Source organism: Podarcis raffonei, chromosome 10 (assembly GCF_027172205.1).
Source record: "Podarcis raffonei isolate rPodRaf1 chromosome 10, rPodRaf1.pri, whole genome shotgun sequence".
Classification (NCBI taxonomy): Eukaryota; Metazoa; Chordata; class Lepidosauria; order Squamata; family Lacertidae; genus Podarcis; species Podarcis raffonei.
This window is the reverse complement of record NC_070611.1, coordinates 78,295,003-78,321,728: the sequence shown is the minus strand read 5'-3', so window position 1 is coordinate 78,321,728 and position 26,726 is coordinate 78,295,003. Positions and strand designations below refer to the sequence as shown.

Sequence of the window (26,726 nt, the reverse complement as noted above, 5' to 3'; positions counted from 1 at the left end):
CCTTCTCCTCCATGGATCGGTCCAAGCCCCCTTTTCAGAAGCCATCCAGGATGGGGGTCCCTCGGTCTAACCAGTGTGTGCGGTGTGCCCTCTGCTTGCCCCTCGCAATGACTCAAGATGCAGGGCAGATTTATTTTTGGGGGGGGGAGAGACTTTGCGTTGCCCACTTCCCCCCCATTGCAATCCGGGCTTCCCAGCCCCCGCTGCTGACGTGTTTAGAAGACCCCACAACCTTAACAGGGCGGGGGGAACAGCAATTCAGCTCTATGCCACCCATCCATGGCACCTATTTCCTGGGCCCTTCCGTTGCAACAGGCTGCAGCGCTCAAAGTGAGTTTTTTGGGGGGGGAGGGTTGCTCCATTGGGACCCCCAAGTCCAGCCACCCTCCCGGTTTCAACCTCCTGGAGCGGCTCTGGCAAACGGGCCTTCCGCCTCCATGACCGCCGCAGGGATGGCAGCGGCGATGTCTTCCTCCTCTGTTGAGCGTTCATTTCTGGTTCCTTCTTGCCCGCTAAAGTTTCGCCTGGAGTCCGGAGGCGGGCAGGAGGCCCAGCTGTTGCAGGAAAGTGCCCAGGGCCCAGGCGTATTCCTGGGGGTAGAGGCGGAGGTGTTGTGCGTGACGAGAAACTGGCCACTCCTGCACTTGGACGCGGAGGCCCAGCGCCCGCCAGGCACCCAGCAGCTGCTGCATGGTGCGGGCGTCGCTCAGCGGGTCGTTGTGGCAGAAGAAGACCAGCACGGGGCAGCGGAGGGGCGGGTGGTGGAAGGCGCCCAGGGCAGCCTCGTAGTGTGCCACGGTGCACGGGCGGAAGAGGCGGAAGTACAGCAGGGCGCCTCCGCGGAGGAGAGGCCGGACGGCCGCCGAGGAGCTGGTCATCCTGGCCACACCTGGGGAGGGGAGAGAAGGCAGCTCAAGCACCCTAGGTTTTTGGGGGGACAGGAGACAGAGATGCAGGAAGGAATACTACTACTACTAATTTATTATTTATACCCCGCCCATCTGACCAGGTCTCCCTGGCCGCTCTGGGTGGCTTCCAGGTAAAGGTAAAGGGACCCCTGACCCTTAGGTCCAGTCGTGGCCGACTCTGGGGTTGCGGCGCTCATCTCGCTTTACCAGCCGACCAGTACAGCTTCCGGGTCACATGGCCAGCATGACTAAGCCGCTTCTGGTGAACCAGAGCAGCGCACGGAAACGCCACTTACCTTCCCGCCGGAGTGGTACCTATTGATCTACTTGCACTTTGACGTGCTTTTAAACTGCTAGGTTGGCAGGAGCAGGGACTGAGCAACGGGAGCTCACCCTGTCGCGGGGATTCAAACCGCCGACCTTCTGATCGGCAAGTCCTAGGCTCTGTAGTTTAACCACAGCACCACCCGCATCCCTTGTCGGGCGGCTTCCAACCAAATATCAAAAACAATACAGCGTCAGACGTTAAAAACTTCCCTAAACAGGGCAGCCTTCAGGTGTCTTTTAAAAGTGAAATAGTTGTTTATTGCCTTGTCATCTGAAGGGAAGGTGTTCCACAGGGCGGGCGCCACCACCAAGAAGGCCCTCTGCCTGGTTCCCTGTAACCTCACTTCTCGCAGGGAGGGAACCGCCAGAAGGCCTCGGCGGTGGACCTCAGCGTCCATTTAGAACGATGGGGGTGGAGAACGGACTTCCGGAACAGATTAAGTTTGAGGACCAAGGTGCCACTGTATTCCGAATTCTGCGCTTTGATGTTTCGAATGTCGGCTGTGAGCCGCCTTGGGCACGACCCGTGGTGAGCCAACCCGTCCCGCCAGCCCCTTCCTCCCCACCCCAGGAGGCCCGCTGCTCACCCTGAGCCATATTCTCCAGGCTCCCTGCGACCAGGCTGTCGTAGACGCAGCCGCAGATGCGCTCTCCGATGCCGGCGTGCCGCTCGGGGTGTCTGGCGAGGTGCACCATCATCTGGGCAAAGGTGTACCCTCCGATGGAGAAGGCGTGGATGAGGAGGGGCTGGGTGCCCAGGGCCTTGCCCTCCCCCAGGAGCCCCAGGAGCTGCTCCGCGTACGCCAGGCCCCACCGTGGCCACAGGAAATGTCCCAGGCTGCTCTCGGCCACCAGCACAGCCCAGCCGCGGCCCAGGTAGAGGGAGAGGTACTTGGCCAGGGCACCGGGCCGGGCGCCAAACCAGGGCAGCAGCAGGACTAGGGGCTGCGAGTCAGCAAAGGTGCCCGCAGGCCGGTATAGGCAGACAGTGCGCGAGATGGGCGTCATGGCCGTGCCAGGCGGCAGGGAGGCCTGGCTCGCTTCTGGGCTGCCCGCAGGTGGGTCCTCCGCCACGGCGCCTTCGGGTCTGATGCCAGGAGGGGCCTTGGTTTCCTTGGGAGGCATCGCAGGTGCCGCTCCTGCAAGGTCTGCCGCCTGCACTTCGCCCGGGAGGCCAGGCAGCCCTGGAAAATGTCAAAGGGCCAGAAGGAACATTTCATAATATGTGGTGGGAATGTAAAAAAGTAAAGAACTTCTGGGAAATGATATATAATGAGATGAAAAAGATGTTGAAATACACATTTTTAAAAAAACCAGAAGCATTTTTACTTGGTATTATAGGTCAGGACATTAATAGGCAAGATGTTAAATTGTTTTTCTATGCAACAACTGCGGCAAGAGTATTGTTAGCCCAGAAATGGAAACAAGAAGAAATTCCGATGAAAGAAGAATGGCAGACGAAAATGATGGACTATGCAGAATTAGACAAAATGAGAGGAAGGATTCGAAACCTGCGGGACCAGAGATTTACAGAAGACTGGAAGAAGTATATGAATTATTTGAAGAGCAACTGTAATCAACAAATTACGCTAGTAGGACTACAAGAAGTTTTGTAAGGAGAAATATACAAAGTGTTACAAAGTAGAAAAAGATAGTGATATTGGTTATGAGTTTTAAATGTAATAGGGAAGATAAGAAATGCATACTGAGAGATTAGACTGGAAAATTTTCAGACAGGATTGATGGAAGTCAAAAATTTGAATAAGATGTAAAAGTATGTTTAATTATTGCTATTATTTATGTATGTGACGACAGCAGCGCGGATACTACTGGCCCAGAGATGGAAAGAAGATAAACCAGAAACAATCACGAACATGATGGACTACGCCAAAATGGCGAAAATGACCTGGAAAATAAGAAACCAGGAAGAGAGGAACTTTGGCAGGATTTGAGTGATGCTTGTAATGTACTAAAAACGAAGGTAAAAATGGATTATTTAAGAAAAATAGAGAAAATATGTGAGGCAGTTGAAAAAGATTGAAAATGGAAACCAGGGAATCCTAAATACTGCTGCTGATGTCTAATTTTGAATTTAAATGTGCAGTGTAAAACTGAATAAAAAAGATTTTTTATTTAAAAAAGGAAAATGTCAAAGGAGCACATGAGAAGATTTTTGGACAAGGATTATACCATCGTCGCCCGCCACTGGGGGCAACATCTTGGACGGGCCTCCATGTTTTTATTGTAATTATCTGTAAGAATAGAAGAGCCCAAGGAGAGCCTGTGCTGGATCAGGCCCTTGTCCCACCTAGTCAAGCTTCCCCTTCTCATAGGCGCTCAATGGTTGCCTGTGGGAAACCTGCAGTCAGGATTCGAACTCAAGATACCTCTCCCTCCAGGGGTCTCCTGCTGCCTCTGACGGTGGAGGCAGAGCACAGATCCTGGCTCAAAGTCATCCACGGTCCTCTCCTCCTCCATGAACTTGTCTAAACCTCTTTTAAAGCCATCCAAGTTGGTGGCCATCACTGCCTACTGTGGCAGGGAGTTCCACGGTTTAACCAGGTCCTTCATTTGATCTGTCCTGCATCTTCCAACCTTCAGCTTCATCCGATGTCTCCAAGTGCCAGTCTAGGACCCGGGAGAGACCAGGGTTCAAATGCCCACTCAAGCCAGTCCCTGCCTCTCAGCCTGGCCTGCCACACAGGGGGGTTGTGGAGATTAAATGAGGAGGTTGCAGAATCATGGATATAAATGCAATGCAATAATATATGATCCTGTCTGTATTTGACCAGATGATAGATAGATAGATAGATAGATAGATAGATAGATAGATAGATAGATAGATATAGATAGTGATAGTGAGATAGATAGATAGATAGATAGATAGATAGATAGATAGAGATAGATAGATAGATAGATAGATAGATAGATAGATAGATAGATAGATGATAGATAGATAGATAGTGATAGTGATATAGATAGATAGATAGATAGATAGATAGATAGATAGATAGATAGATAGATAAATAGGTTATAGATGACAGTGATAGAAAGATAGATGATAGCGATAGATATAGATAAGATAGATAGATATAGATAGATGATAGTGATATAGATAGATGATAGAGATATACATGATATAGATAGATAGATGATAGATAGCTAGATAGACAGATAGATAGATAGATAGATAGATGATAGATAGATAGATAGATAGATGATAGATATATATATATAGAGAGAGAGAGAGAGAGAGAGATGCTTCAGGCTGTTTTATGAGGAACACAATTCCGAAAGGCAACAAACAAGAAATCCTTTCCTAGAAGAAGCAAGAGAGCTAGCGAAGGAAACTCCAGAGGCGAGAAGAGGATTGGAAAAGGGCTCAGCTCAAAGATCACCCGGGTGGTTCTCTGGAACTGCAGGAAGTGCGCAATTGCAGGGGGAGGGATGGGGAAGAGAGGCCCCCTAGGGGAACTTCCTGGGGGGACAGGACACTCCACCCCCCATCCTGATCCGCTGCGTTTCCATGGGAACAGGGACTGGGACTAACCCCCCTCCCTGCCCCCTGCCTGACCTTAATGCTCTAAATCTCTCCAGAAAGCAGGAGGTGGCAGGGAGCCAACAGGAGCAGAGAGGCAGAGAATAGCACCCCCTGTCTCCCTGGGCCCCACTTTCTCCCCCCCTTCTCTGCATCATGGGGCACCCCAAATTCTGCTTACCCCCCATGCACACACAGGAGAGGGAGCGGGCAGGGAGCTTTAATCTGCAAGCAAAGTTCGGTTGATTAATTAGACTAATTAACCGATTGATTGAAGCATGCAGCCCTAAATAGAAACGTTGTGCTTTTTCCTCCCCTACCGGCATTCGCAAGCTCTAATTGCTCACTCCTCCTTGAAGGGCTGCCCTCTTTATCGCTCCCTAGGAAAGGATCTCGCCGCCCCGTTTGGGTGGAAGCGCATTCCGGCCAAGATCACTTCGTATGTCCGGTCGTCCTTGCACATTTCTCCCAAAAAATAAGGCATTGTGAACTGGAAAAAGGAGAAAAAACATTGATCATCCAGGCAAGGCACTCACAGAATTGTCGAAGGGAGTCAAAGGGAACCCCAAGGGCCATCTAGTCTTTCCCCTGCGATGCAGGGATCTCAACTGAATAAGCGCTGGTAGATCTGGCCTCTGCTGAAAAAGCTCTGAGGAAGGAGAGTTGGTCACCTTCTCAGGGAGCCTCTTCCACTCAGAATGTTCTTCCTGATAAGTAGTTTTGTATTCTGACTTTAAAAGCAGCCTTTACATTTACAGTAAATATTTTCATATTATTTTCTATTACTTAAAATGATTGTTATGAAATCCAATTTGTATGGATGGTTTTTAAGCTGGTTTTTATTTTTAAAATCTGGAATAAATAAAACATAAAGAGGAAAAAAAGAAAATAATGTTCTTCCTGATAATAATAATAATAATAATAATAATAATAATTTTATTTATATCCCAGCTGAAGCCGGGCTCAGAGCGGCTACCAACAATAAAAGTAACACAGCATTCTAAAATCAATTCATTCTAAAATCAAATCAGAATCAAATTCATGGCAACCACTGGGCCAGAGTTCTATGAGGATTGCCAAAGGAGGGGTTCAGGCTGTGCCTTGGCCAAAGGCCTGGTGGAACAGCTCCGTCTTGCAGGCCCTGCGGAAAGATGTCAAGTCCCGCAGGGCCCTAGTCTCTTGTGACAGAGTGTTCCACCAGGTCGGGGCCACGGCCGAAAAGGCCCTGGCTCTAGTTGAGGCCAGCCTAACCTCCCTGTGGCCTGGGACCTTCAATATGTTTTTGTTTGGAGACCATAAGGTCCTCCGTGGGACATACCAGGAGAAGGGGTCCCATAGGTACGAGGGTCCTAGGCCGTATAGGGTTTCTATAAACATCAGGAAGAACATTATGAGTCATGACACACAAAGTCATGATTGACGTGCTAAGAAGCAGCCAGTTTCAAATTGGGTTAAGCACCTGTGGGACACGTTTATCTCTCTGGGCGCAAAGTCCACGGCAAGAATGAGGAAGGGAAGATCTGAGGGGCGGCCGCTGTATACAGAGAGTCCAACGAGCCAGAAATCCCCAGCAGGAGGGCAGAGCAGCCTTCCGGATCAGGCCAAATCTAGCCCAGAATCCTGTACTCACAACGGTTGACCTGTGCAAAACCAGCTAGCAGGATCGGAACACAAGACCCCTCTCCTTTCCTGCGATTGCTGCCTCCAACCGGGAAGCCGTTGTGGCTGGTAGCCCTCCATAGCCCCCTCCTCCTCCGTGAATTTGTCTGATCCTCTTTAAAAGCCATCCAAGTTGGTGACCACCCCTGCCCCCCCCCCGCCTACCTCACATGGTTGTCACAAGGGCAATCCATCACAACAGAGCACTTTGTACCCCAAGAAGCAGCCGCAGCCGCTCCCCGGGCTGGCAAGAGCGAAGCAGACTGGATCAAGGCACACGGAGTCTGGGTCACAGAGGAATCTCCCAGTCGCTATGGAGACCCCCCTGGCACTGTGCCCCCCTCCCTCTCCAGAGTCAGGCCAGACCTGGAGGTGCCAGGAGCTGACGCCTGTCCGAGCCAAAGCCCTGCTCAAGGGGGGAAGGAAGTGAGAATGGGGAGGGGGGAGCTACTGGCCACAGACGAGCCCAGGATCACCCAGGCCTGGCATCAGTTGGCACCCTTTGACACATTCCATTTCTTTTCCTTTCATGAGATTTATACCTCACTGGATTGTGTAAGAACCTCTAGGCAGGATGCAAAAAGATAACGAGGAGAAAAGCACATGGTTAAACTACTTACACAGCTTAAAATTGGTATCGCCTTTTAAGTTTCTGGGTCAGGCTTGCTGAAACAGGAACGTTTTTAGCAGGTGCTTAAAAGAATACAGGGGTACTCTGGTTTATGAACTTAATCCATTCCGGAAATCCATTCTTAAACCAAAATCGTTCTTCAACCGAGGCGTGCTTTCCCTAATGAGGCCTCCCGCTGCCAGTGCCCTTCCACTGTTCGGATTCCAAGGTAAAGTTCTCAAACCAAGACACTATATCCGGTTTTGCGGAGTTTGTAAACCGAATCATTCTTAAACCGGACTGTTCTTAAACCGAGGTACTACTGTACAGTGAAAGATCCTGCCTGCTATCAATAGGCAGGGAGTTCCAAAGGAACGGGTCTCATTTGGCCCCTGTAGTAGTGCCAATTCCTCCAATCAGAGCAGCCAAGTGGGCACAGCTGGGGCAAGGTGATCTCGTAAGTAAACCGCACTGCAGATCTCTGAGCGCCTGTGCTTGAGACTCTGACTTTCGTGAGTTCAATCCCCACGTTGGGCAAAAGATTCCTGCTCTGCAGGGTTGGCCTAGATCAGACTTCCTCAGCCTCGGGCCTCCAGATGTTTGGGGCCTACAACTCCCATGATCCCTAGCTAGCAGGACCAGTGGTCAGGGATGCCGGGAACTGTAGTCTCAAAACATCTGGAGGGCTGAGGTTGAGGAAGCCTGCTCCCTTCCAACTCTACAAGTCCATTATTCTACGCTGACAAGGCCTTGCTCTTGTCAGCAATCGCGCTGCAGCATTCTGTGAGGACTTCAGCTTTCAGATCAAGTGCCTTGCCGTTTTGACTGTCGCCTGTCCTTCTAAGAAGGGGGTTTGCTGTGGATTTGCTGGTGGAATGTGTGCTACAAAGGCCTTCAGATAACCCGTATTTTCTCTCCCCTAAATGAAGCTCCTGAAGCTATCAGGACATCCTAGAGACCTTTCCCCTGTTTATCAATTCCGGAGGAGCAGAACCATTCTCCTCCTCCTCCTCCTCTCTCCAATGTCTACACGCCTCGTATCAATGCATAAGCCCAGCTCAGGTCCCAAAGGTGACCTCTGTTATTTTTAAGTAGGATAGTTCCTGCAGATGCTTTGCTCTGAGACCGTCCTTCAGTTCTTCAAATTACAGTACAAGAAAGGAGATTCTGCCTCAAGAATCTCCTGATGGCGAGAGCGGCTTGCAGTGGCGCAGTCTCTCCCTCAGAAGGTGGTGGGCTCTCCCTGGAGGTTTTTAAGCAAAGGTCAGGTGGCCACCTGTCCAGGATCCTTTAGCTGTGCTTCCTGCACTGCATAGGGTTGGACTAGATGACTCTTGAGGTTCCCTTCCAACTGCAGTTCTGTGGTCCCCAGATAGCGCATGCCAGGCCAGCAAACCCCCCCCCCCGTCTGTCCCCAATTAAGTACAACCAATTTGCACCGCTAGGTAAGCACAGCCAGCCCCACTTCCTCCACCCCAACACACACCTGAGATCCGCAGGTAGGGCTCCTCTGGGGGGGGGGGCTTGAGCTCTGAGCTTCCTCTCTGCAAAAACAGTGGGGGAGCGGGAGGGGGCAGACTGTTGCAGTGACACGGAGCCAGCCCCCTGCCCCCATCGCGCCCCTCTCCAGACAGCTGGGCCTTCCTTTCCCTCTCTCTGGGCCGCTTAAGCATTCCTCCAGGAGCCTCTGCACCGCGTCCCCCCCCCGCCAAAAAATCTCCCTTAAGCTCCCCCCTCCGAGCAGCTCTAGGGAAATTGGGTGCACCCAAGAGGCGGCTATGGGTCAGTGAAGTCATTCTGGGGGTACTGGGGAGAGGAGGGTATTTGAGGTCCCCCAAGTGGGGCCGTCTTCCCCCCAGGTAGAAGCAGCCCTGGGTGGAAGGAGCCGCGCTCGCCTGCTTTTACGCAAGGCGCGCCCTGGCGGAGAGCGGCCGGCCACCTCCGCGGAGCCACCTGAGCACCGGTGACCCCCTTTCCGCGTGGCCCTGCAGCGCTGGCCGGGCTCCTGCCCCCCACCCCGCCCCAAGTACGAGCCCCTCCACCCCTGCCGGGGATGGCGCTGCAACCGGCCGAGCGCATCTGTTCTCTGGCTCCGGGAGGGGAACTCGGAGCAGAGCTTGCGGGGCTTCTCTGCCAGGGATGCCTGAGCGGCCATCGCAGCGGGTTGGACTAGATGACCCCTAGATGTCCAACTCGACAATTCTCACCACCTCACATCCGCATGCCTCCCGGGGGTGCGGCTGTCCCGCTGGTCCTGCCTGGGGAGGGCTGAGCGAGGTGCCCGGCTCAGCGCCGTCTCCTCGGCGCGCACCTTTCTTCGCCCGGCTCCAGAGGGCCCCTGAGCGCGTGCAGAGTGCCCTGCAAGGAGCAGCGGGTCTCGAGCCAACGGGGAGCGAGACTCGGAAGAGGGAAGACAACCCCCCTGTCCCTGGGGAAGGAGGGAATCTTCGGACGGGCCGCGCGTCTTTGGAGAGGGGCGCAATGCGCGGAGAGGAGAAGCGGAGCGCCGCGCAGGGATTCCGCCGCCGACCCCTCGCCTTCCCCGGCCGCCTCGGACTCACCGCCGCCTCCGGCCCGGAGCTCCGCTCGCCTCGCCCTGCCGAGCGGCCGCCTCCCCGCCTCGGTCCGGCTGGGCTCCGTGCGCCTCCGAAATAGGCTCGGGCAGCAGCCTGGGCAGCTTCCGCCTCGCCGCGGGGCGGCCCCCCCCTCCGACCTCGGTTCGGCCACAGACCGAAATTCAACCGGTGCAGCGGCCGCCTCTTCCCCTTTTTCTTGGCGCGGGAGCTGCTAGCGGGCAGGCAGCCAGCTGAGCCAGCTTAGGTCAGGAATTCGGGCAGGAATGCTCCTTTTGTTCTTATTTTTTACTATGTATTTTGTTTTTAAATATATTGCAATGTTATGCAATGAACCGCCCTGAGATGTATGGGTGAAGGGCTGTATGCAAATTTAATAAACAAACAGACAAAAACAAACACTGCCCTAGGGTAGCCCACCCATGAAGCAATGTGCGGGCCACAGGCGGCAGGATCCACTGGGGCAGCAAATCCCGGTGCAGATCTTTTCCCCTTCGCCCCTCATGTGGATCTTCCTAAAGAGCGAGGAGCTGGAGGAGGCAAGAAAGCCAACGAGCCTGTTGGGGGGGGGGTTGCCCCTCCAGCAGATATCACGCACATGCAGCCCTCTACCAAAACCAGCACAATCATTTTTGTGATTTGTCCCCACAAAACACTTGGGCACAGTTTCTTCCTCTCTATTCAAAGGGCCTCTGCTGCACGATACCAAATGTAAGAATTCACTGATAAATGTATCTCTGTACTGGCTCACTGGAAAAACTTCAGAAATTCATATAGACATGTGAGCTCAGCTACTCAGCAGCCCCTCTGCCTGAGGGATAATTCCTGGCATCCTGATACCTGAGTGCCAGACAGGTAGCCATGCCAGAAATAACAAACCCAGATGAAGACAAAAGGGTGTGATTAACTTGGCTAGGAAACAAGGAAATGTAAAGATCTCTTTTGTGACACTTGATGGGTGTTTGGTGGAGGGCAAGGAGAACCATGGGGCAGGATCCAGGATGCTCAGATTACTGCCACCAGACCTCCCCTTTCATGATGTAACCATGATGTATGAGTGATGTAGTTTTTTTGGGGGGGTTAAAGGTAAAAGGACCCCTGACCATTATGTCCTGTCGTGGCCGACTCTGGGGTTGCAGTGCTCATCTCACTTTACTGGCCGAGGGAGCCGGCATACAGCTTCCAGGTCATGTGGCCAGCATGACTAAGCCGCTTCTGGCGAACCAGAGCAGAGCACGGAAACTCCGTTTACCTTTCCGATGGAGCGGTACTTATTTATCTACTTGCACTTGACATGCTTTCGAACTGCTAGGTTGGAAGGAGCAGGGACCGAGCAATGAGAGCTCACCCTGTCGTGGGGATTCGAACCGTCGACCTTCTGATTGGCAAGTCCTAGGCTCTGTGGTTTAACCCACAGCACCACCCGCGCCCCAATAACATGGGGATTAGCAGCTAATAAAAGTTTGGGTTCTCTCTTGTTCTGGGCTTCCATCTTGTTCCACCTGGTGGCAGGTGGGAGTCCTGTGGCGACAGTCTTCAATCAAGACCAAGCCGACTGGCTGCTCTTTTGCTCTCCTCTTCCTGGCTGGTGTCCTTGTTTTTTGTCCAAGGGAGCCCTCAGATTTTTCCGTTAACAAGCCCATAGGTGGCAGTAGTGTGGAAACAATAAGAACCCCAAAAGAGCCTGCAGGATCATGCCCATGGCCTGTCCTGTCCAGCCTCCTCACAGGGGCCAAGCAGATGCCAGCTAAGGGAAACCTCCAAGCAGGATCTGAGCACGATAGCATTTCCCCTCCTGCTGCAGTGTCCAGCTGCTGGCATTCAGAAGCATCACTGCCTCTGACTGTGGAGGGCAGAGCCGAGCCAGTGTGGTGTGGTGGTTAAGAGCGATAGACTCGTAATCTGGGGAACTGGGTTCGCGTCTCCGCTCCTCCACCTGCAGCTGCTGGGTGACCTTGGGCCAGTCACAGTTCTCTGAAGTCTCTCAGCCCCACTCACCTCACAGAGTGTTTGTTGTGGGGGAGGAAGGGAAAGGAGAATGTGAGCCGCTTTGAGACTCCTCAGGGTAGCGATAAAGCGGGATATCAAATCCAAACTCCTCTTCTTCATCATCCTGCCTTGGAGCCTTCATGTTGTGGCCATTTTGTGCGGATGCCTGATGATTGTCTGCCAAAGCAACCACTCTATTCTGGACTTAAAAATGGAAAGCGTAATGCTGGTGGTCAACAAACGAGGTTTAAAGACTCTCTCAAGGCAAATTTTTAAAAATGTAGCATGAACACTGACAACTGGGAAGAACTGGCCTGCAAGTGCTCCAGTTGGAGAACAGCCTTGACCAAAGGTGTCATGGGCTTTGAAGACACTCGAACTCAGGATGAAAGGGAGAAATGTGCTAAGAGGAAGTTACAGGTGGGTAGCTGTGTTGGTCTGCCCTAGTCAAAACAAAATTAAAAAAATCCTTCCAGTAACACTTTAGAGATCAACTAAGTTTGTTATTGGTATGAGCTTTCATAGTACAGTGATACCTCAGGTTAAGAACTTAATTTGTTCTGGAGGTCCATTCTTAACCTGAAACTGTTCTTAACCTGAGGTACCACTTTAGCTAATGGGTCCTCCCTCTGTCGCCGCGCCCCCAGAGGACGATTTATGTTCTCATCCTGAAGCAAAGTTCTTAACCCGAAGTACTATTTCTGGGTTAGCAGAGTCTGTAGCCTGAAGAGTCTGTAACCTGAAGCGTCTGTAACCTGAGGTATCACAGTATCTGAAGAAGTGTGCATGCACACAAAAGCTCATACCAGTAGCAAACTTAGTTGGTCTCTAAGGTGCTACTGGAAGGAATGTTTTTAATTTGTTTCGTGCTAAGAGGAAGGCATGTTTGGCAAATCCACACCAGGATCAACTCCCCACCCAGAAACCAATGTCCCCACTGTGGAAGGACATGTGGGTCCAGAACTGGCCTCCACAATCACTTACGGACTCATTGTTAAGACCGTGTTTATGGAAGACAATCTTACTCGGCTACGAGGGATCGCCAAAGAAGAAGAAGAAGCCTTCAATAGCTTTTATCCTTCAGAAATGTGTCTAATCCTCCTTTAAGCCATCTCTGGCTTTGGAGCTGGGATTTATGGTCCTCTCTTGTCTCCAAAACCAAAACATTTGCACCAAGCAGTGAGTGTGGTGTGACAGGAGCGCTTCCGTGGCTGCCCAAGGGCTCCGGGGAGGGCAAGTCCTGCACCACCTTCACTGGTTCTGATTTGAAAGAGAGGTAGAGCTGGGTATCATCCGTATCATCCGCATATGGTTGACGGGGCACAGCTGGCGGGCGTGCAGGGAAAGGGGAGGCCGCCGGCAAAGCCGCGCAGCTCCCCCACTGGCTGGGGCGCCCCTGAGAGGCCAGTGCCCTAGCGCAAAGCGCCAATAAGCCCAATGGGAAAGATGGCTCTGACTGGCAGGCCAGGGAATCCATCACTCAGTGGGTAGAGCATTGCATGCAGAAGATCCTGGGTTCAATTCCCAGCACCTCCAGGCATGGCCAGGAGTTTCCCCTTCGTTAAACCCAAGCGAGCTGCTGCCAGTCAGTGCAGGCAGTCTTGAACTAGGTGATTTGAGCCAGTATGAGTAGTCACAAAATTAAAAGACGCCTGCTTCTTGGGAGAAAAGCAATGACAAACCTAGACAGCATCTTAAAAAGCAGAGACATCACCTTGCCAACGAAGGTCCGTATAGTAAAAGCTATGGTTTTCCCAGTAGTGATGTATGGAAGTGAGAGCTGGACCATAAAGAAGGCTCATTGGCAAAGAATTGATGCTTTTGGAGGAGACTCTTGAGGGTCCCATGGACTGCAAGAAGATCCAACCTCTCCATTCTGAAGGAAATCAGCCCTGAGTGCTCACTGGAGGGACAGATCCTGAAGCTGAGGCTCCAATACTTTGGCCTCCTCATGAGAAGAGAAGACTCCCTGGGAAAGACCCTGATGTTGGGAAAGATGGAGGGCACAAGGAGAAGGGGACGACAGAGGACGAGATGGTGGGACAGTGTTCTCAAGGCTACCAGCATGAGTTTGACCAAACTGCGGGAGGCAGTGGAAGACAGGAGTGCCTGGCGTGCTCTGGTCCAGGGGGTCACAAAGAGTCGGACACGACTAAACAACTAGACAACAACAAAGGCAACTTCCGTTCTTCTTGCAAAAGGCCCTCTGCACACGCTCCCTCCCTTCTTCAGCAGGAGCTCAGCTCTGCACTGAGCTTATCCAACCATCCAGGCACAGGGTCAGGGTGCGGCCACAGGGCTCGGCCCCAATTTCACTCGCCATGCGATGCAGGCAGGCGGAGCAACCCAGTTCTCTGCAGCCTGGAGAAAAGAGGCCTTTCCTGCGCCTGACTGACCCAGGGTGGAAAAGCCGGGTGAGCAGCGAGAGATCGATGGGCGCCAGTCACACCAGTTGGAGCCGTGTGTGTGCCCTGGACTGTGCAGAAATGGCAGGCTGGCAGCAAAACGGAGAGATCAGAATGAGCCGCTTTGATAGAAGAAAGCCTTTTGTGGAGTGCTTGAAAAAAACACTCTAGTCAAATGAAATTTCATGAACAGGATTCATGATGAAGGCAGGGGAAGAAAAATGTTAAGATAACGGTAAATGGAGACACCTTTTGCACTGGATAAAGATAAAATGCGGTAGAAAGGGTTTGGGTAGAATCAGTGGCGTAGCGTGGGTTGTCAGCACCCGGGGCAAGGCAAGTAATTTGTGCCCCCTAACCCTAACCCCCAGATGTTGCGCCCGGTGCGGCCGGCCCCCCCTGCACCCCCCCACGCTACGCCACTGGGTAGAATGCACTGCAGAGGTCAGTTTATGAAGCAATGTAGTTATTTGGGATGAAGACTACTGTGAAAAGGCTTGGAAGAATTAATAAAAATTTATGTTGTGAAAAGGGAGAGAGAGAGAAAAGCTGGGTGTGCAGAGAGAGATCGATGGGTGTCAGTCATACTGTCTGGAGCCATGTGTGCCCTGGAGGGAGGAGAGGCAGGCAAGGGGGAGTGAAGGGGGGTCTGTTTGCAGGGACCCCCAGCAGGGTTTGGCACAGCTGAACTGCAGGAAGGGGAGGGCAAGCTGGGAAGCCACAGCTCAGAGGGGACCACTTTCCTTAGAATCAGAGAGCAGCAGCCTTGGAAGGGACCTGGGGGGTCATCTAGACCCTCCCTCTGCAATGCCTCCGGGTTCCACACAGAGGAGGCAGCAGTGGCAGAGAGACGGCGTCAGAGAGGCTGCGTTCTGTGCTAAACGTCGTGGGTTCAATTCTCGTTGGCTCCTGGCAGAGGCATAACTAGGGGTTGATCAGGTTGTCCCCTAATAATAATAATAATAATAATAATAATAATAATAATAATATAATATTATTTATACCCCACCCACCTGGCTGGGTTTCCCCAGCCACTCCGGGTGGCTTCCAACAAAACACTAAAATACAATAACCTATTAAACATTAAAAGTTTCCCTAAACAGGGCTGCCTTCAGATGTCTTTTAAAAGTCTGGTAATTGTTTTTCTCTTTGACATCCGATGGGAGGGTTTTCCACAGGGCGGACTCCACCACTGAGAAGGCCCTCTGCCTGGTTCCCTGTAACCTCACTTCTCGCAGGGAGGGAACCGCCAAAAGGCCCTCGGATCTGGACCTCAGTGTCCGGGCAGAACGATGTGGGTGGAGACGCTCCTTCAGATGCTACTGGACCGAGGCAGTTTAGGGCTTTCAAGGTCAGCACCAACACTTTGAATTGTGTTGGCCTGGAAACGTACTGGGAGCCAATGTAGGTCTTTCAAAACCAGTGTTATATGGTCTCGGCGGCCGCTCCCAGTCACCTTTCTAGCTGCCGCATTCTGGATTAGTTGTAGTTTCTGGGTCACCTTCAAAGCCCCATGTAGAGCGCATTGCAGTAGTCCAAGCAGGAGATAACCAGAGCATGCACCACTCTGGCGAGACAGTCCGCGGGCAGGGAGGGTCTCCGCCTGCGTACCAGGTGGAGCTGGTAGACAGCTGCCCTGGACAAACAATTGACCTGTGTCTCCATGGACAGCTGCAGGGTGCATGTGCGAAATCCGCACCTCTCTAGTCAGGCTCGTGGTGGCTGTACCCTTCAACTGTTCTGCTTCAAGCGGGACATCCCAGAATTACAGAAGCCATTCCGGCTTCCGGCTGAATCCCAGGATGCTCCCACAAGAGCACGACCCCAAAAGAAGACAGTTATTTTTGGGGGGGAGTGTGCTCTTACACGAGTCACCTGGCTCCTGTGATAAGAGTGTGGCCCCTATCCGGGGGACCGCCCTCTTGTGCAAGTCATGTGACTCACACGGGAGCGTATCCCTGAAAGATGCACATCCTATTTTCCTCTGTGGCATATTTTGTGGTGGGGCTAGGAGCCTGACCGCCTATCTGTGCGCTCCTTGGACGGCTCCTCTGCTGTCCTGGGCAGCCGGGAGAGGTGTGCAGGATCCTCTGGGCACCTCTGAGGAGTAATCCAGTCACTGCTGTGGGCCGTCACAACAGCCTTGCAGGGCCCCCTCCCCAGTGGTGCTCAGTAGGGGCCTAAATAACCTCAGTCCTGTATACCTGAAGGAGCGTCTCCACCCTCATCGTTCTGCTGGACACTGAGGTCCAGCTCCGAGGGCCTTCTGTCGGTTCCCTCCCTGTGAGAAGCCAAGTCACAGGGAACCAGGCAGAGGGCCTTCTCGGTGGTGGCGCCTTCCCTGTCTAATGCCCTCCCACCAGATGTCAAAGAGAAAAACAACTACCAGACTTTTAGAAGACATCTGAAGGCAGCCCTGTTTAGGGAAGTTTTTAATGTGTGACATTTTAATGTATTTTTAGTCTTTGTTGGAAGCCGCCCAGAGTGGCTGCAGAAACCCAGCCAGATGGAGGGGGGGAAATAAATTATTATTATTATTATTATTATTATTATTATTATTATTATTAGACGAAAAATGGAGAGGTTGTTGGGAGGGGAGGGACTTGCAAGAGGAGGGAACAGGAAGGGAGACAGAACGGAAAGCGGCTGGCAGAGCAAGGGACCAGAGGAGGAGGAGGAAGAAGAGAAGGAGCAGAACCCATCTTGATGTCCATGGCAGAAGTCACATATGTGGTGAAAACATTCTTTAAGAAACAGATAGAAGTTCCTGGAAGCTTTAAAGAGGGTTCCAGAGTTTTCTTTAGTGTGTAGTAGTGGCACTTGAGATTTGATTGGTGTCAACCGGAGGTGCAAATAAAGGAAGTTGCAGGCTGCAATTTCCACAAGAGGAAAGCACACACACACACACACACACACACACACACACACACAGTCAGCACGCATGCTGACAACAAGGTTGGAAGTAAGACAACGTGTGCTGCTGATACTGTGAGTTTTGTCAGGATTGTTAATTACTGGACTGAGAGTATACCGTGCTGGAGAGATAGAGAAGGAATGTAAATAGCTTGTATATAATAGGTAGAGAAATGCTTGTGTAACCAGTCAAGCAATGAAGAAGCTCTTGACTGTGAATTTGAGTATGACTCCTGTCTGGTCCTCTGCCTCTGGGGAAAACTCTGCTACAAACAGTAAGAAGTGGTTTTGTCGAGGTGCCACCACACAAGCAGGAAAGCGCGGCGGAAGTGTGTGGGCAGTCATAACAAAGGGGACAGAAAGCCAACTTTTTGGGGTTTCTGGTCCATGGTCTCTCCTGCCTCTGGAGGTGATGACACAGCTGCTTCCCAAGGGTGCAAGGGAGCCTAGGTATGACTCTGGCTCCAGGCAGGGCAGCCTCTGCCCGTCAGTGCGGGAAGAACCAACCTAGGTAGGCCCATGGGTCTGGCTCAGCAGAAGGCAGCTCCCTCTGTTTGCTGTAAGAGGGGTAGCAGTGGGGGACCAGGCGGCACAGAACCACAGTCCACAGGGTCATCCATCCCAACCCTTTGCAACGCAGAACTCGCAGGTGAATCTCCATTGCGCTTCCCAAAGAGGAAACCCAGACACGTGTCTCCATAAAACTCTTTTATTGATAAATAAAGGTTAAAACTCTCTCTCTCGCTTCCCCTGCTCCCTCCCCCAGCCCTGGTGAGGAGGGGGGGGGTGGTCCTCACCTGCGTCCTTTTCTTCTTAGTCGACGACGACACCACGGAACAAGGCAAGACATCCTCTTTCATCGCTACTAAAGGGAACAAACTCTTGCTGGAGGGCAGCCCCCACCCTTAGGGGATGGGAAAGGAAGTCCGGAGAGGGGGGAGTGTGGGGCAGGCTCTTTTCTAACACTGAGGCCTCAGCAGACCAGAGGAGGGCACAGGTTGGGGGCAGGGGGGGCATTGCATATGGCTGTGCCCCAGCAGGGATGTCCGTTTGTCTTTCCTTCCCCTTGGGGGTGGGGGGAGCAGAGCAGACAAGAGCAGCCCCCCCCCATGCTCAGCCGCACCACGATTCCTGACCCATGCAAAATCGGCGACTGGGGGGGGGGAGTGGCAAGGCGCCTGCCCCACTGCAGCTCCCGCTGAGAATTGCACGTGCCTTTTTTGGGGGGGTCAAAGGTCAGCCTCCCCTCCCTCCGCCCAGCACACCTACAAGTCTATGGTGTCGCTGCTGACGCTGAGGGCATCGATTTGGCGGCACACGTCCATGAACTCCTCCTGCAGGAGGGCTGCGTGTGGCCCCCGGGGCCCCGAAGACGACGACACCAGGGATTCTTGGGAGACAGGAGCCTGGGGCCAGCTCTGGCGGCCCGGAGGCGGGGGGCTCCCGCAGGCCGGCGAGACCCGCGGGGGGCTTTTCCCGGGGCTGGAGCTGAGCACGAGAGAGGTGTCGTCCGTGGAGTGTCTGTAGGGGCAGGTGGAGCAGGTGCTGCTGCCGCCCTCGCCGCCCCCCCAAGGCTCCGGGGACGAGGAGGCGGCGGTGGTGGCTCCGCTGGCCCCCTCCCCGCCGGCCCCCCAGGACCGGGCAGGCACCAGCTCCAGGCAGGAGGCTGTGCGGTAGAGCTCGCTCTCTGCAGACCGCTCCCGGGCCAGACTGAGCGACAGGGTGCTGGAGGGGGCGTAGGGAGAGCCCCGGTCCTGGAGGAAGAGCCCCTCGCTGCACAGAGCTTCGTCGATGCTGCGCCGGAGGTCGATGGGCGAGGGGGGCTGGAAATCGGCCGTGGGGTCGCCAGCCTCCACAGCCACACTGAGCACGGAGACGGCTTTGGTGTCATCGGCCTCCCCGGCCTGCAGGGCATAGAGCGGGAGGTAGTCGGACTCGCTGCGGGCGATGGTGTCACAGACCACCAGCTTCTCGTGCTGCGACAATGCCCACTGGAAGTTGTTGGGCAGGAGCTGGGCCTTGGCAGCAGTGGGGTCCGCAGAGAGGCAGCAGCAGCGGGCGCAGCAGGGCAGCCCGCCGGCCGGAGAGGAGCAGAAGGTGGCGTACAGCCCAAGGAAGGCCAAGGGCAGCCCCATGCCCGCCTCGCAGATGCGACAGGCCAGTTGCAGCCCCCACCAGGGCCAGGGCCCAAAGAGCTGGGGGCGCAGGCCGTAGCCCAGGGCATGCAGGATGGCGTAGGTGTGCAGGCTGGCGCTCAGCAGCCCAAAGAAGGCGGCTGGGAGGGCGGTGTGGGCAGCCTGCCTCCACTGGCGGGTGTCGGCGAAGGGGCAGCGGCAGGCTGGCTGCGTGGCGCTCTTGAGGTCGTAGATCTGTGCGGCGTCGGCTCGCGCCCTGCAGTGGAAGATGAGGAAGGAGACGGAGAGCAGGGCAGCCAGGAGGGCGAAGGCGCCCCGCGAAGCCAGGAGCAGGAAGGGCAGCTGGTGGAGGAGGTCGGTGGCCAGAACGGCCCCCGTGGCCACTGAGAAGTGCAGCAGGATCAGGGCGGCCAGCAGGCAGGGGTGGCGCAGGCCGGAGGGCGAGGAGTGCTCCAGGCGGGCGCGGCGCGAAAGCAGCAGCAGGGTGGCGGCCAGGGCCGAGGTCAGGCAGGGCAGTGCCAGGTCATGGAGCAGCCGCAGGGCAAAGGCGGGCAGCAGCTCGAGGTGCCCACAGGCATCGCCCAGGAGGAGGGTGGCTCGCCCGCCGCCCGCCACCAGCAGGAGCAGCTGCAGCAGCGCCAGGGTCTTGCAGCCGGCAGGACAGCGGCAAGGGAGGCCCAGCAGGCCCAGCAGGGAGAGGAGGGCCAGGAGGGCAAAGAGGGAGCCTGCCCCATAGACATGAGCCTCCCAGGCCAGGCCCCACTCTGCCAGGGCCACGTCCCAGTCGGCATGCAGCGGCACGAAGAGGGGCAGGGCCGGCGAGAGCAGCGAGGAGGCCGGGGGTGAGCCAGGGTCAGGCAGCGGTGAACCGCAGTCATTCAGGAGGTCAGGTGGGCAGCCTGGCAGAGCCACGAAAGCCCCTTCGCTGCCCGGAGATGCGGAGAGGCTGCTGGATTCGGAACCTATGGGGGGAGAAGGAGAAAAGGAGGCGGACTGAGAGGTTGGTTTGTTCGCCGGGAGCGAGTCCCTGAAAGCCCCATCGTGGATCCCACCCAAAGGATGGAAGGAAACTGCCAGACCTGCAAATGTATTATGAGACAGCCTGTTTGTGTTAGTTAAAAGAGTGGATTATATTGGATAATGCAGACATCCTGGACTTAGAAGGTAATGATTTTAAATTCGGCTGGCATGAATGTCTTTGTTATGGGAAGCCAAAAATTTATAAAAAGTTTTATGATCCATATTATTAGGAAGAATCTGTATAAAGTTTGGGAGAAATATAAAGATCTGCTGGAAAGGAAAAGACCTTTATGGCTATCTCCTATCGAGGCCATTACTATTAAGAGAGTTAATATGGATAGACCGTGGGCGACTTACAAGTAATTGCTGCATTTTATGGGGGGGTGGGAGCCAAACTGAAATCAATGGAAAATGTAAGGAGCCATGTTATGGATTTGTTACAATCTCACCAGTTACATGAAATGTTTAAAATAGATAGGAAAAATGGTTTTTTGGACCAAAGCTTACAATTTGAAAAAGAGCTTCTGCAAAACAAATAAAAACTTTTGTCTACAATGTACAATCTGGGGAAAACTCTGGAAAAGTGACTTGAAATTTACAGCATGTTATTCTTTGAAGGAGAACTACCTGAAAATGATTCATAGATGGTATCTAACTCCAAGTAGACTTGTTAAGATGTATAAGACAGAATCAGGTAAGTGCTGAAGGTGTAAAACTGCCTGCCCAAGCCCAAGAGGAAGATTGTGCTCTCTGGGACTCCCTCCCTGCGCACCTCTGAAAAATATTGCCCCTCCTTGCTTTTCATGCCTCTCTTTCCAAGGGCACAGAGGCAGTTGGCAGCCTCTTCTTCTTCTTCCTCTTCTTCTTCTTCTTCCTCCTCTTCCTCTTCTTCTTCCTCTTCTTCTTCTCCTTCTCCTTCTTCTGTGATCCCTTGTAGCCGAGGAAGATGGTCTTCCATGAACATGCTCTTAACATATGGTTATGATGAATCTGGGGACACTTTTTTTTTTTTGAAGCTGAGTAGAAACAGGGAGTCAGTAGTGGGGATGGAGAGGCAAAAGACCCTGGGCCCAAGCACACAGGCATATTCCAAGCTTTCCCCAATGATCTGCCCCCTGCCCCCTTTGTTTTGACAGATCGGGAGAGACTCAGGAGGCGTGGGCGGGCGCCCGTTGCCCAGGAAGGGCGCAAGGCATGCGGTCTCTCTGCCAGGCAAGGTGCAAAGCCCTTCTTTCGCACCCCTGTGAAACATAAATGTGCAGTTTTTTTAAAAAACTGGGCAACGGGCGGCTGGCTGCACCTCCTGCGCCTCCTATGATCAGTCAAAACAAAAGGGGAAGGGGGCAGGAGATCTGTACCACCGGACGTGCCCAGTTCCCCTTCGGCAGCGGCGGCGGTAGAAGAAGAAGAAGAAGAGTTTGGATTTGATATCCCGCCTTTCACTCCCCTTCAGGAGTCTCAAAGCGGCTAACATTCTCCTTTCCCTTCCTCCCCCACAACAAACACTCTGTGAGGTGAGTGAGGCTGAGAGACTTCAAAGAAGTGTGACTGGCCCAAGGTCACCCAGCAGCTGCATGTGGAGGAGCGGAGACGCGAACCCGGTTCCCCAGATTACGTGACTACTGCTCTTAACGACTACACCACACTGGCTCTCACTGGGAGCACAGTTAGCTCTGGCTGGCTTCAAGAGCTGCTCACTGCTCACTGCCGTGGCGGCCACCATTTTTCCTTGCCAGAAGTCCCCATATGATGTGTTGCGCACAAGACACATCATATGGGGACTTTCGGTGAGGAAAAATGGCGGGCACCATGGCAGCGGGCAGCTCCTGGAGCCAGCCAGTGCCAACTGCGCTACCAGGCTGGTTCCAGGCTGCTGAGGCTGCCATTGCCACGTTTCCCGGGGACAGATTTGCAAATCTGGGGACATTCCGGGGATGGAATTTGTCCGGGGACAGATTTGCAAATCTGGCGATTGTCCCCGGGAACTGGGAACGTCTGGTAACCCTATCTTAACAGTGAGTCCTTAAGTGACTATGGGGGCCAGTTCATGTCCTTCCACAGTGGGGACATTGGTTTCCGGGTGGGAGTTGATCATGGTGAGGGTTTGCCAAGCATGCCTTCCTCTTAGCACCTTTCTCCCTCGCGTCCTGAGTTCGAGTGTCTTCAAAGCCCATGACACCTTTGGTCAAGGCCGCTCTCCAACTGGAGCGCTCGCAGGCCAGTCAGTGTTTATACATATATTTTTTTAGATTTGCCTTGAGAGAGTCTTTAAACCTCTTTTGTTGACCAGCATTACGCTTTTAATTTTTAAGTTCGGAAGAGAGCAGTTGCTTTGGGAGACGATCATCAGGCATCTGCACAAAATGACCAATCCAACGAAGTTGATGTTGAAGAATCATCGCTTCGACACGGGTGATCTTTGCTTCTTCCATACTGATGCCTTGTTTTGAAGATTTGCATTTGAAGAGACCCTTTAAGGGCTCAAAGGGAAGGATTATTGAGAAGGAATTCAGACAGGAAGAAAGGATTCCCATTTGGCCTGAAACATGGGGGGAGAGCATGGGGGGGGGGAACCTATTGCAGGTGGGCAAGGACGACTGGAGAACCAGCCCCTCTGCGGACTGAGTAAATCCACCCCAACCGACCTGGCAGAAGAGGGCAGGGTCGACCCCCTGAATCAGTGGTCCTGGGATACTTCTGATATTTGCACAAAGTCTCCTGCAATGCAGCCCTTTTCAAGGGAGCTGAGATGGGAGGTCAGCCAGGAGGTGGGACGCCTCGCCTGGAGCAACAGAGGCCCCGCCGGGTGCTGTTTGCAGAGGCCCCGGGCCTCTCCTAAGCACACAGGAAGCCAGAGCAAACAGCCCGTTCTCAGTCATGCTCACGGAGCTCCTGCTCTTCCTGGACCAACAACAAATATCATCTCTTTAAAGCACATCCCCCCTCCCCACAAGAATCTTGGGAACTGTAGTCCATCCCTTGCAGGACTTCCAGCTCCCAGCAACCTTAGCAAACTACAGCTCCCGGGTTTCTTATTTTTTTAGAAGTCCTTCACACAGGTGTTCCATGGATGGCTATATGAAAAGACACCCTGAGCCAGCAGAGAGAGAGAGAAAGTTGGGAAAGAAAGGACTGTGTAAAATTTGGAGTGAATTTAGTGAGGGAAGCTGTCAAGGCTCTGGAGCTTTTCTTGGAAACAGAATGGGAGAAGCATTAACGGAAGAGCCTTTCCCTCCCAAAATCAAGATGGAAAACTGTGGCAAATACAACAGGAAATGGAAATGCAGAGAGTCTTGTGTGGACAAAGATGGAAATATTTATTACTGTTTAATATGGAGGAATGGTTGGTGAAGTTACTGGAGAGAAAAACTAGAGTGGAGTGATCCGTGTGGAATGCATGTTCGCAACCTGCAGTGTCCATAACCCGCAGTGGTGCGTCTGCACACGCGCGGGTTGCAATTCGCCGCTTCTGCACATGCGCAAAGTGCAATTTAGTGTTTCTGCGCATGCATGAGTGCTGAAACCTGGAAGTAACCCGTTCTTCCGGGATTTGACACGTCCGTATCCCAAAAACGTGTAACCTGAAGCGTCTGTAACCCGAGGTATGACTGTATTGCTGGCATTCAACAACAACAACAACAACAGAACCCCTTTTGGACTTTTTGTGTAAAAAGGGAAATGAATCAATCCATTTGGGTAAATATTGCCTACTAGAAAGTAGATCAGTTGGGTGCCATTCTAGAGTGAATATCTTGAACAATTTCTGTTGTGTAACTGACAGACGAAAAATCATTTTTATTTTTCTTCTCTTCTCTTTTGTCTTCTGCTATTTTGGGGGTTTTCCTTTGGTGTTTTCGCTTTCTCTCCTTCCTTTTGTTTTTACTTAGAGGAATTTCTCTTACTGTGTTATGAAAAGACTTTAACAAAATCTTTTTAATGATAACAACTCAGGGAATATCAGCAACTAAAAACTAAACAGGCATCTGTGCTCAGCAAGTATGATAAATTGCTACTCTGTTGTTGTTTAGTCGTTTAGTCGTGTCCGACTCTTCGTGACCCCCTGGACCAGAGCATGCCAGGCCCTCCTGTCTTCCACTGCCTCCCGCAGTTGGGTCAAACTCATGCTGGTAGCTTCGAGAATACTGTCCCACCATCTCGTCCTCTGCCGTCCCCTTCTCCTTGTGCCCTCCATCTTTCCCAACATCAGGGTCTTTTCCAGGGAGTCTTCTCTTCTCATGAGGTGGCCAAAGTCTTGGAGCCTCAGCTTCAGGATCAGTCCTTCCAGTGAGCACTCAGGGCTGATTTCCTTAAGAATGGAGAGGTTTGATCTTCTTGCAGTCCATGGGACTCTCAAGAGTCTCCTCCAGCACCAGAATTCAAAAGCACCAATTTTTCGGCGACCAGCCTTCCTTATGGTCCAGCTCTCACTTCCATACATCACTACTGGGAAAACCATAGCTTTAATTGCTACTCGTCCAAATCAATAAAAACAGTGGCCAGGCTGCGCTCAGGATGGCTTTGCCCTCCGAGGGCTGTACGTCATTCCGTGTTCCGCTATTATGGATGGTGATGTCACCAGTCGCTGCTGGGCGACCTCAGAACACAACACCTGCTTGAGAACCTGGCTTTCTGCTCCAGTGGCGTCAACAGGGAGAGATGGACGTCACGACCAAGCCCCACCAAGTCCCTCCGGCGATGGCCGTCTACGCCGAGAAACACAACATCTTCCAGCTCATGCAGAACCTAATGGAGGACCTCCTGGTGTATCAGCCCGAGAACCCCATCGACTTCATGATCGCCCACCTGAAGAGGGACAACGACGAGGTGCCCAAGATCTTCGTCGTGGGGCCTCCTGCCTCTGGGAAGACGACCATCTCCCGCTGGATCTGCAAGCACCTGAGCGCCACCTACCTCTGTCCCCAGGACCTCATGCGCAGCAAGCTTCTCAAGAGATCCAGCGAGGCCATGGCCTTACAGGATCAAAAGAAGCAGATCCCCAATGATCTGTGGGCTGCCCTCCTGGAGGAGCGCTTGAACGACGTGGACTGCATCAAGCTGGGCTGGGTGCTGGACGGCTTCCCCGAGACGAGGAGCCAGGCTCTGGTGCTGCAGTCCACGGGCATCGCCCCCCGACACGTGGTGGTCCTCTCCGCTCCGGACACCGTTCTGATGGAGAGGAACCTGGGCAAGCTGCTGGACCCGCTCACCCAGGAGGTCTACCACACCACCTTTGACTGGCCGGTCGACTTTGCCGTCCAGAAGCGCCTGGTGAGGCCGGAGGGCGTTTCGGCACCAGCCACGGCCAGGCGCCTCCTGGAGAGCCACCGCAACCTGCCCGGCATCATCCAGGCGTACGAGGGGTGCCACAAGGCCATCAACGCCGACCAGCCCTGCGTGGACGTCTTTGCCCAGGTCCTGAATTTTGTGCAGAGCCGCCCGCACTCGGACGCCCCCTTCAGCCCCCGAGTGCTGCTCCTAGGTCCACCCGGCTGCGGCAAGAGCCTGCAGGCCGCTCTGCTGGCCCAGAAGTACGGGCTGGTCAACATCTTCTTTGGCGACTTGCTGCGGGAGAAGGTGGCGGCCAAGACGGCGGTGGGCGAGCTCATCAAGCCCTTCTTTGAGAGCGGCTACCCCGTCAGAGACAGCATCGCTCTGAGCGTCCTCAAGGACCGGCTGTCGGAGCAGGACTGCCTGACCAAGGGCTGGGTGCTGCACGGCTTCCCCCACGACGTGGACCAGGCGGACCTCTTCAAGCACACGGGTTTTGAGCCCAACCGGGTCTTCTTCCTCAACCTGCCCACCGAGGTGGCCTTGCAGCGCATCTGCCAGCGGGCCACCGACCCCGTCTCGGGGGAGAGGTACCACACCATCTTCAAGCCTCCGGCCGACGAGGACGTGCACCAGCGCCTGCGGCGGAACCCCAGGGACGCTCCCAGCCTGGTGGAGAAGAAGGCAGACATCTACAACCGGCAGGTGACCGAGCTGGAGGACTACTACGAGGAAGCCATCTTCCTGAACGCGGATCAGGACCCCTACACCATTTTCGAGCACATTGAGAGCTTCCTGGTCAAGCCACTGCCTGTCCAGAGGAGGTGAGCGATGCCAGCAAGTCTTGCGCCATGGGAGAGAGCAGCTGGGGAGGCTCAGCAGGGCAGTGGAGGAGAAGGGGAGAGATAGATATTGGTAGAGTTAAGAGAATAAAAGTATTTTGGCTTCAAGTTGGAAAGTGTTTATGTTTCATTTAAACATGCGTCTGTGGCTTCCTGGGCTCCAGTGTGTTGTTGCTGTTGCTGTTGCTGTTGCTGTTGCTGTTGCTGTTGTTGCTGTTGCTGTTGCTGTTGCTGTTGCTGTTCTTCTTCTTCTTCTTCTTTGGCAATCCCTCGTAGCCAAGTAAGATTGTCTTCCAAAAACACAGTTTTAACAGTGAGTCCCTAAGTGACTGTGGAGGCCAATTCTGGACCCACACGTCCTTCCACAGTGGGGACCTTGGTTTCTGGACAGGAGTTGATCACGGTGTGGATTTGCCAAGTGTGCCTTCCTCTTAGCACGTTTCTCCCTTGCATCCTGAGTTCGAGTGTCTTCAAAGCCAACGACACCTTTGGCCAAGGCTGTTCTCCAACTGGAGCGCTCACAGGCCAGTGTTTCCCAG

At 53.4% G+C, this 26,726-nt stretch overlaps 3 protein-coding genes across 5 annotated transcripts in view; 1 reads left to right on the top strand and 2 right to left on the bottom strand.

Moving 5' to 3' along the window:
- Positions 1–345: 345 nt before the first annotated feature.
- LOC128422460 (uncharacterized) lies at positions 346–9,717 on the bottom strand. Of its 3 annotated transcripts, none has more exons than XM_053406522.1 (4): positions 9,250–9,717; positions 5,094–5,263; positions 1,823–2,419; positions 346–889 (listed from the first exon to the last, which is right to left on the bottom strand). In XM_053406522.1, exons 3-4 carry the CDS (start codon positions 2,358–2,360, stop codon positions 513–515), a joined length of 915 nt encoding a protein of 304 aa, XP_053262497.1. In that variant the 5' UTR covers positions 2,361–2,419; positions 5,094–5,263; positions 9,250–9,717; the 3' UTR covers positions 346–512. The 3 variants fall into 3 exon arrangements, with proteins under 3 accessions (XP_053262497.1, XP_053262498.1, XP_053262499.1); XM_053406523.1 differs by lacking the exon at positions 9,250–9,717 and adding an exon at positions 6,598–6,750; XM_053406524.1 differs by lacking the exons at positions 5,094–5,263; positions 9,250–9,717 and adding an exon at positions 3,397–3,895.
- Positions 9,718–17,615: 7,898 nt separating this feature from the next.
- PRRT4 (proline rich transmembrane protein 4) overlaps positions 17,616–26,726 on the bottom strand; it is a 30,633-nt gene continuing 21,522 nt past the window's right edge. Inside the window, exon 4 of the mRNA XM_053406476.1 lies at positions 17,616–20,019. Within this exon, the coding sequence (XP_053262451.1) occupies positions 18,188–20,019 (1,832 nt within the window). The 3' untranslated portion in view covers positions 17,616–18,187. The remainder of the gene's footprint in view (positions 20,020–26,726) is intronic.
- On the top strand, positions 24,595–26,218 carry LOC128422454 (adenylate kinase 8-like). Its single transcript, XM_053406502.1, has one exon. It carries the CDS (start codon positions 24,734–24,736, stop codon positions 26,171–26,173), a length of 1,440 nt encoding a protein of 479 aa, XP_053262477.1. The 5' UTR covers positions 24,595–24,733; the 3' UTR covers positions 26,174–26,218.

Excerpts from the sequence above, each read along its gene's own strand:
- LOC128422460 (XM_053406522.1), bottom strand. The coding sequence starts at position 2,360 with ATGCCTCCCAAGGAAACCAAGGCCCCTCCTGGCATCAGACCCGAAGGC. Across the intron at positions 890-1,822 it reads CCTGGAGAATATGGCTCAGG|GTGTGGCCAGGATGACCAGC; the intron begins GTGAGCAGCGGG and ends TCCCCTCCCCAG.
- LOC128422454 (XM_053406502.1), top strand. The coding sequence starts at position 24,734 with ATGGACGTCACGACCAAGCCCCACCAAGTCCCTCCGGCGATGGCCGTC.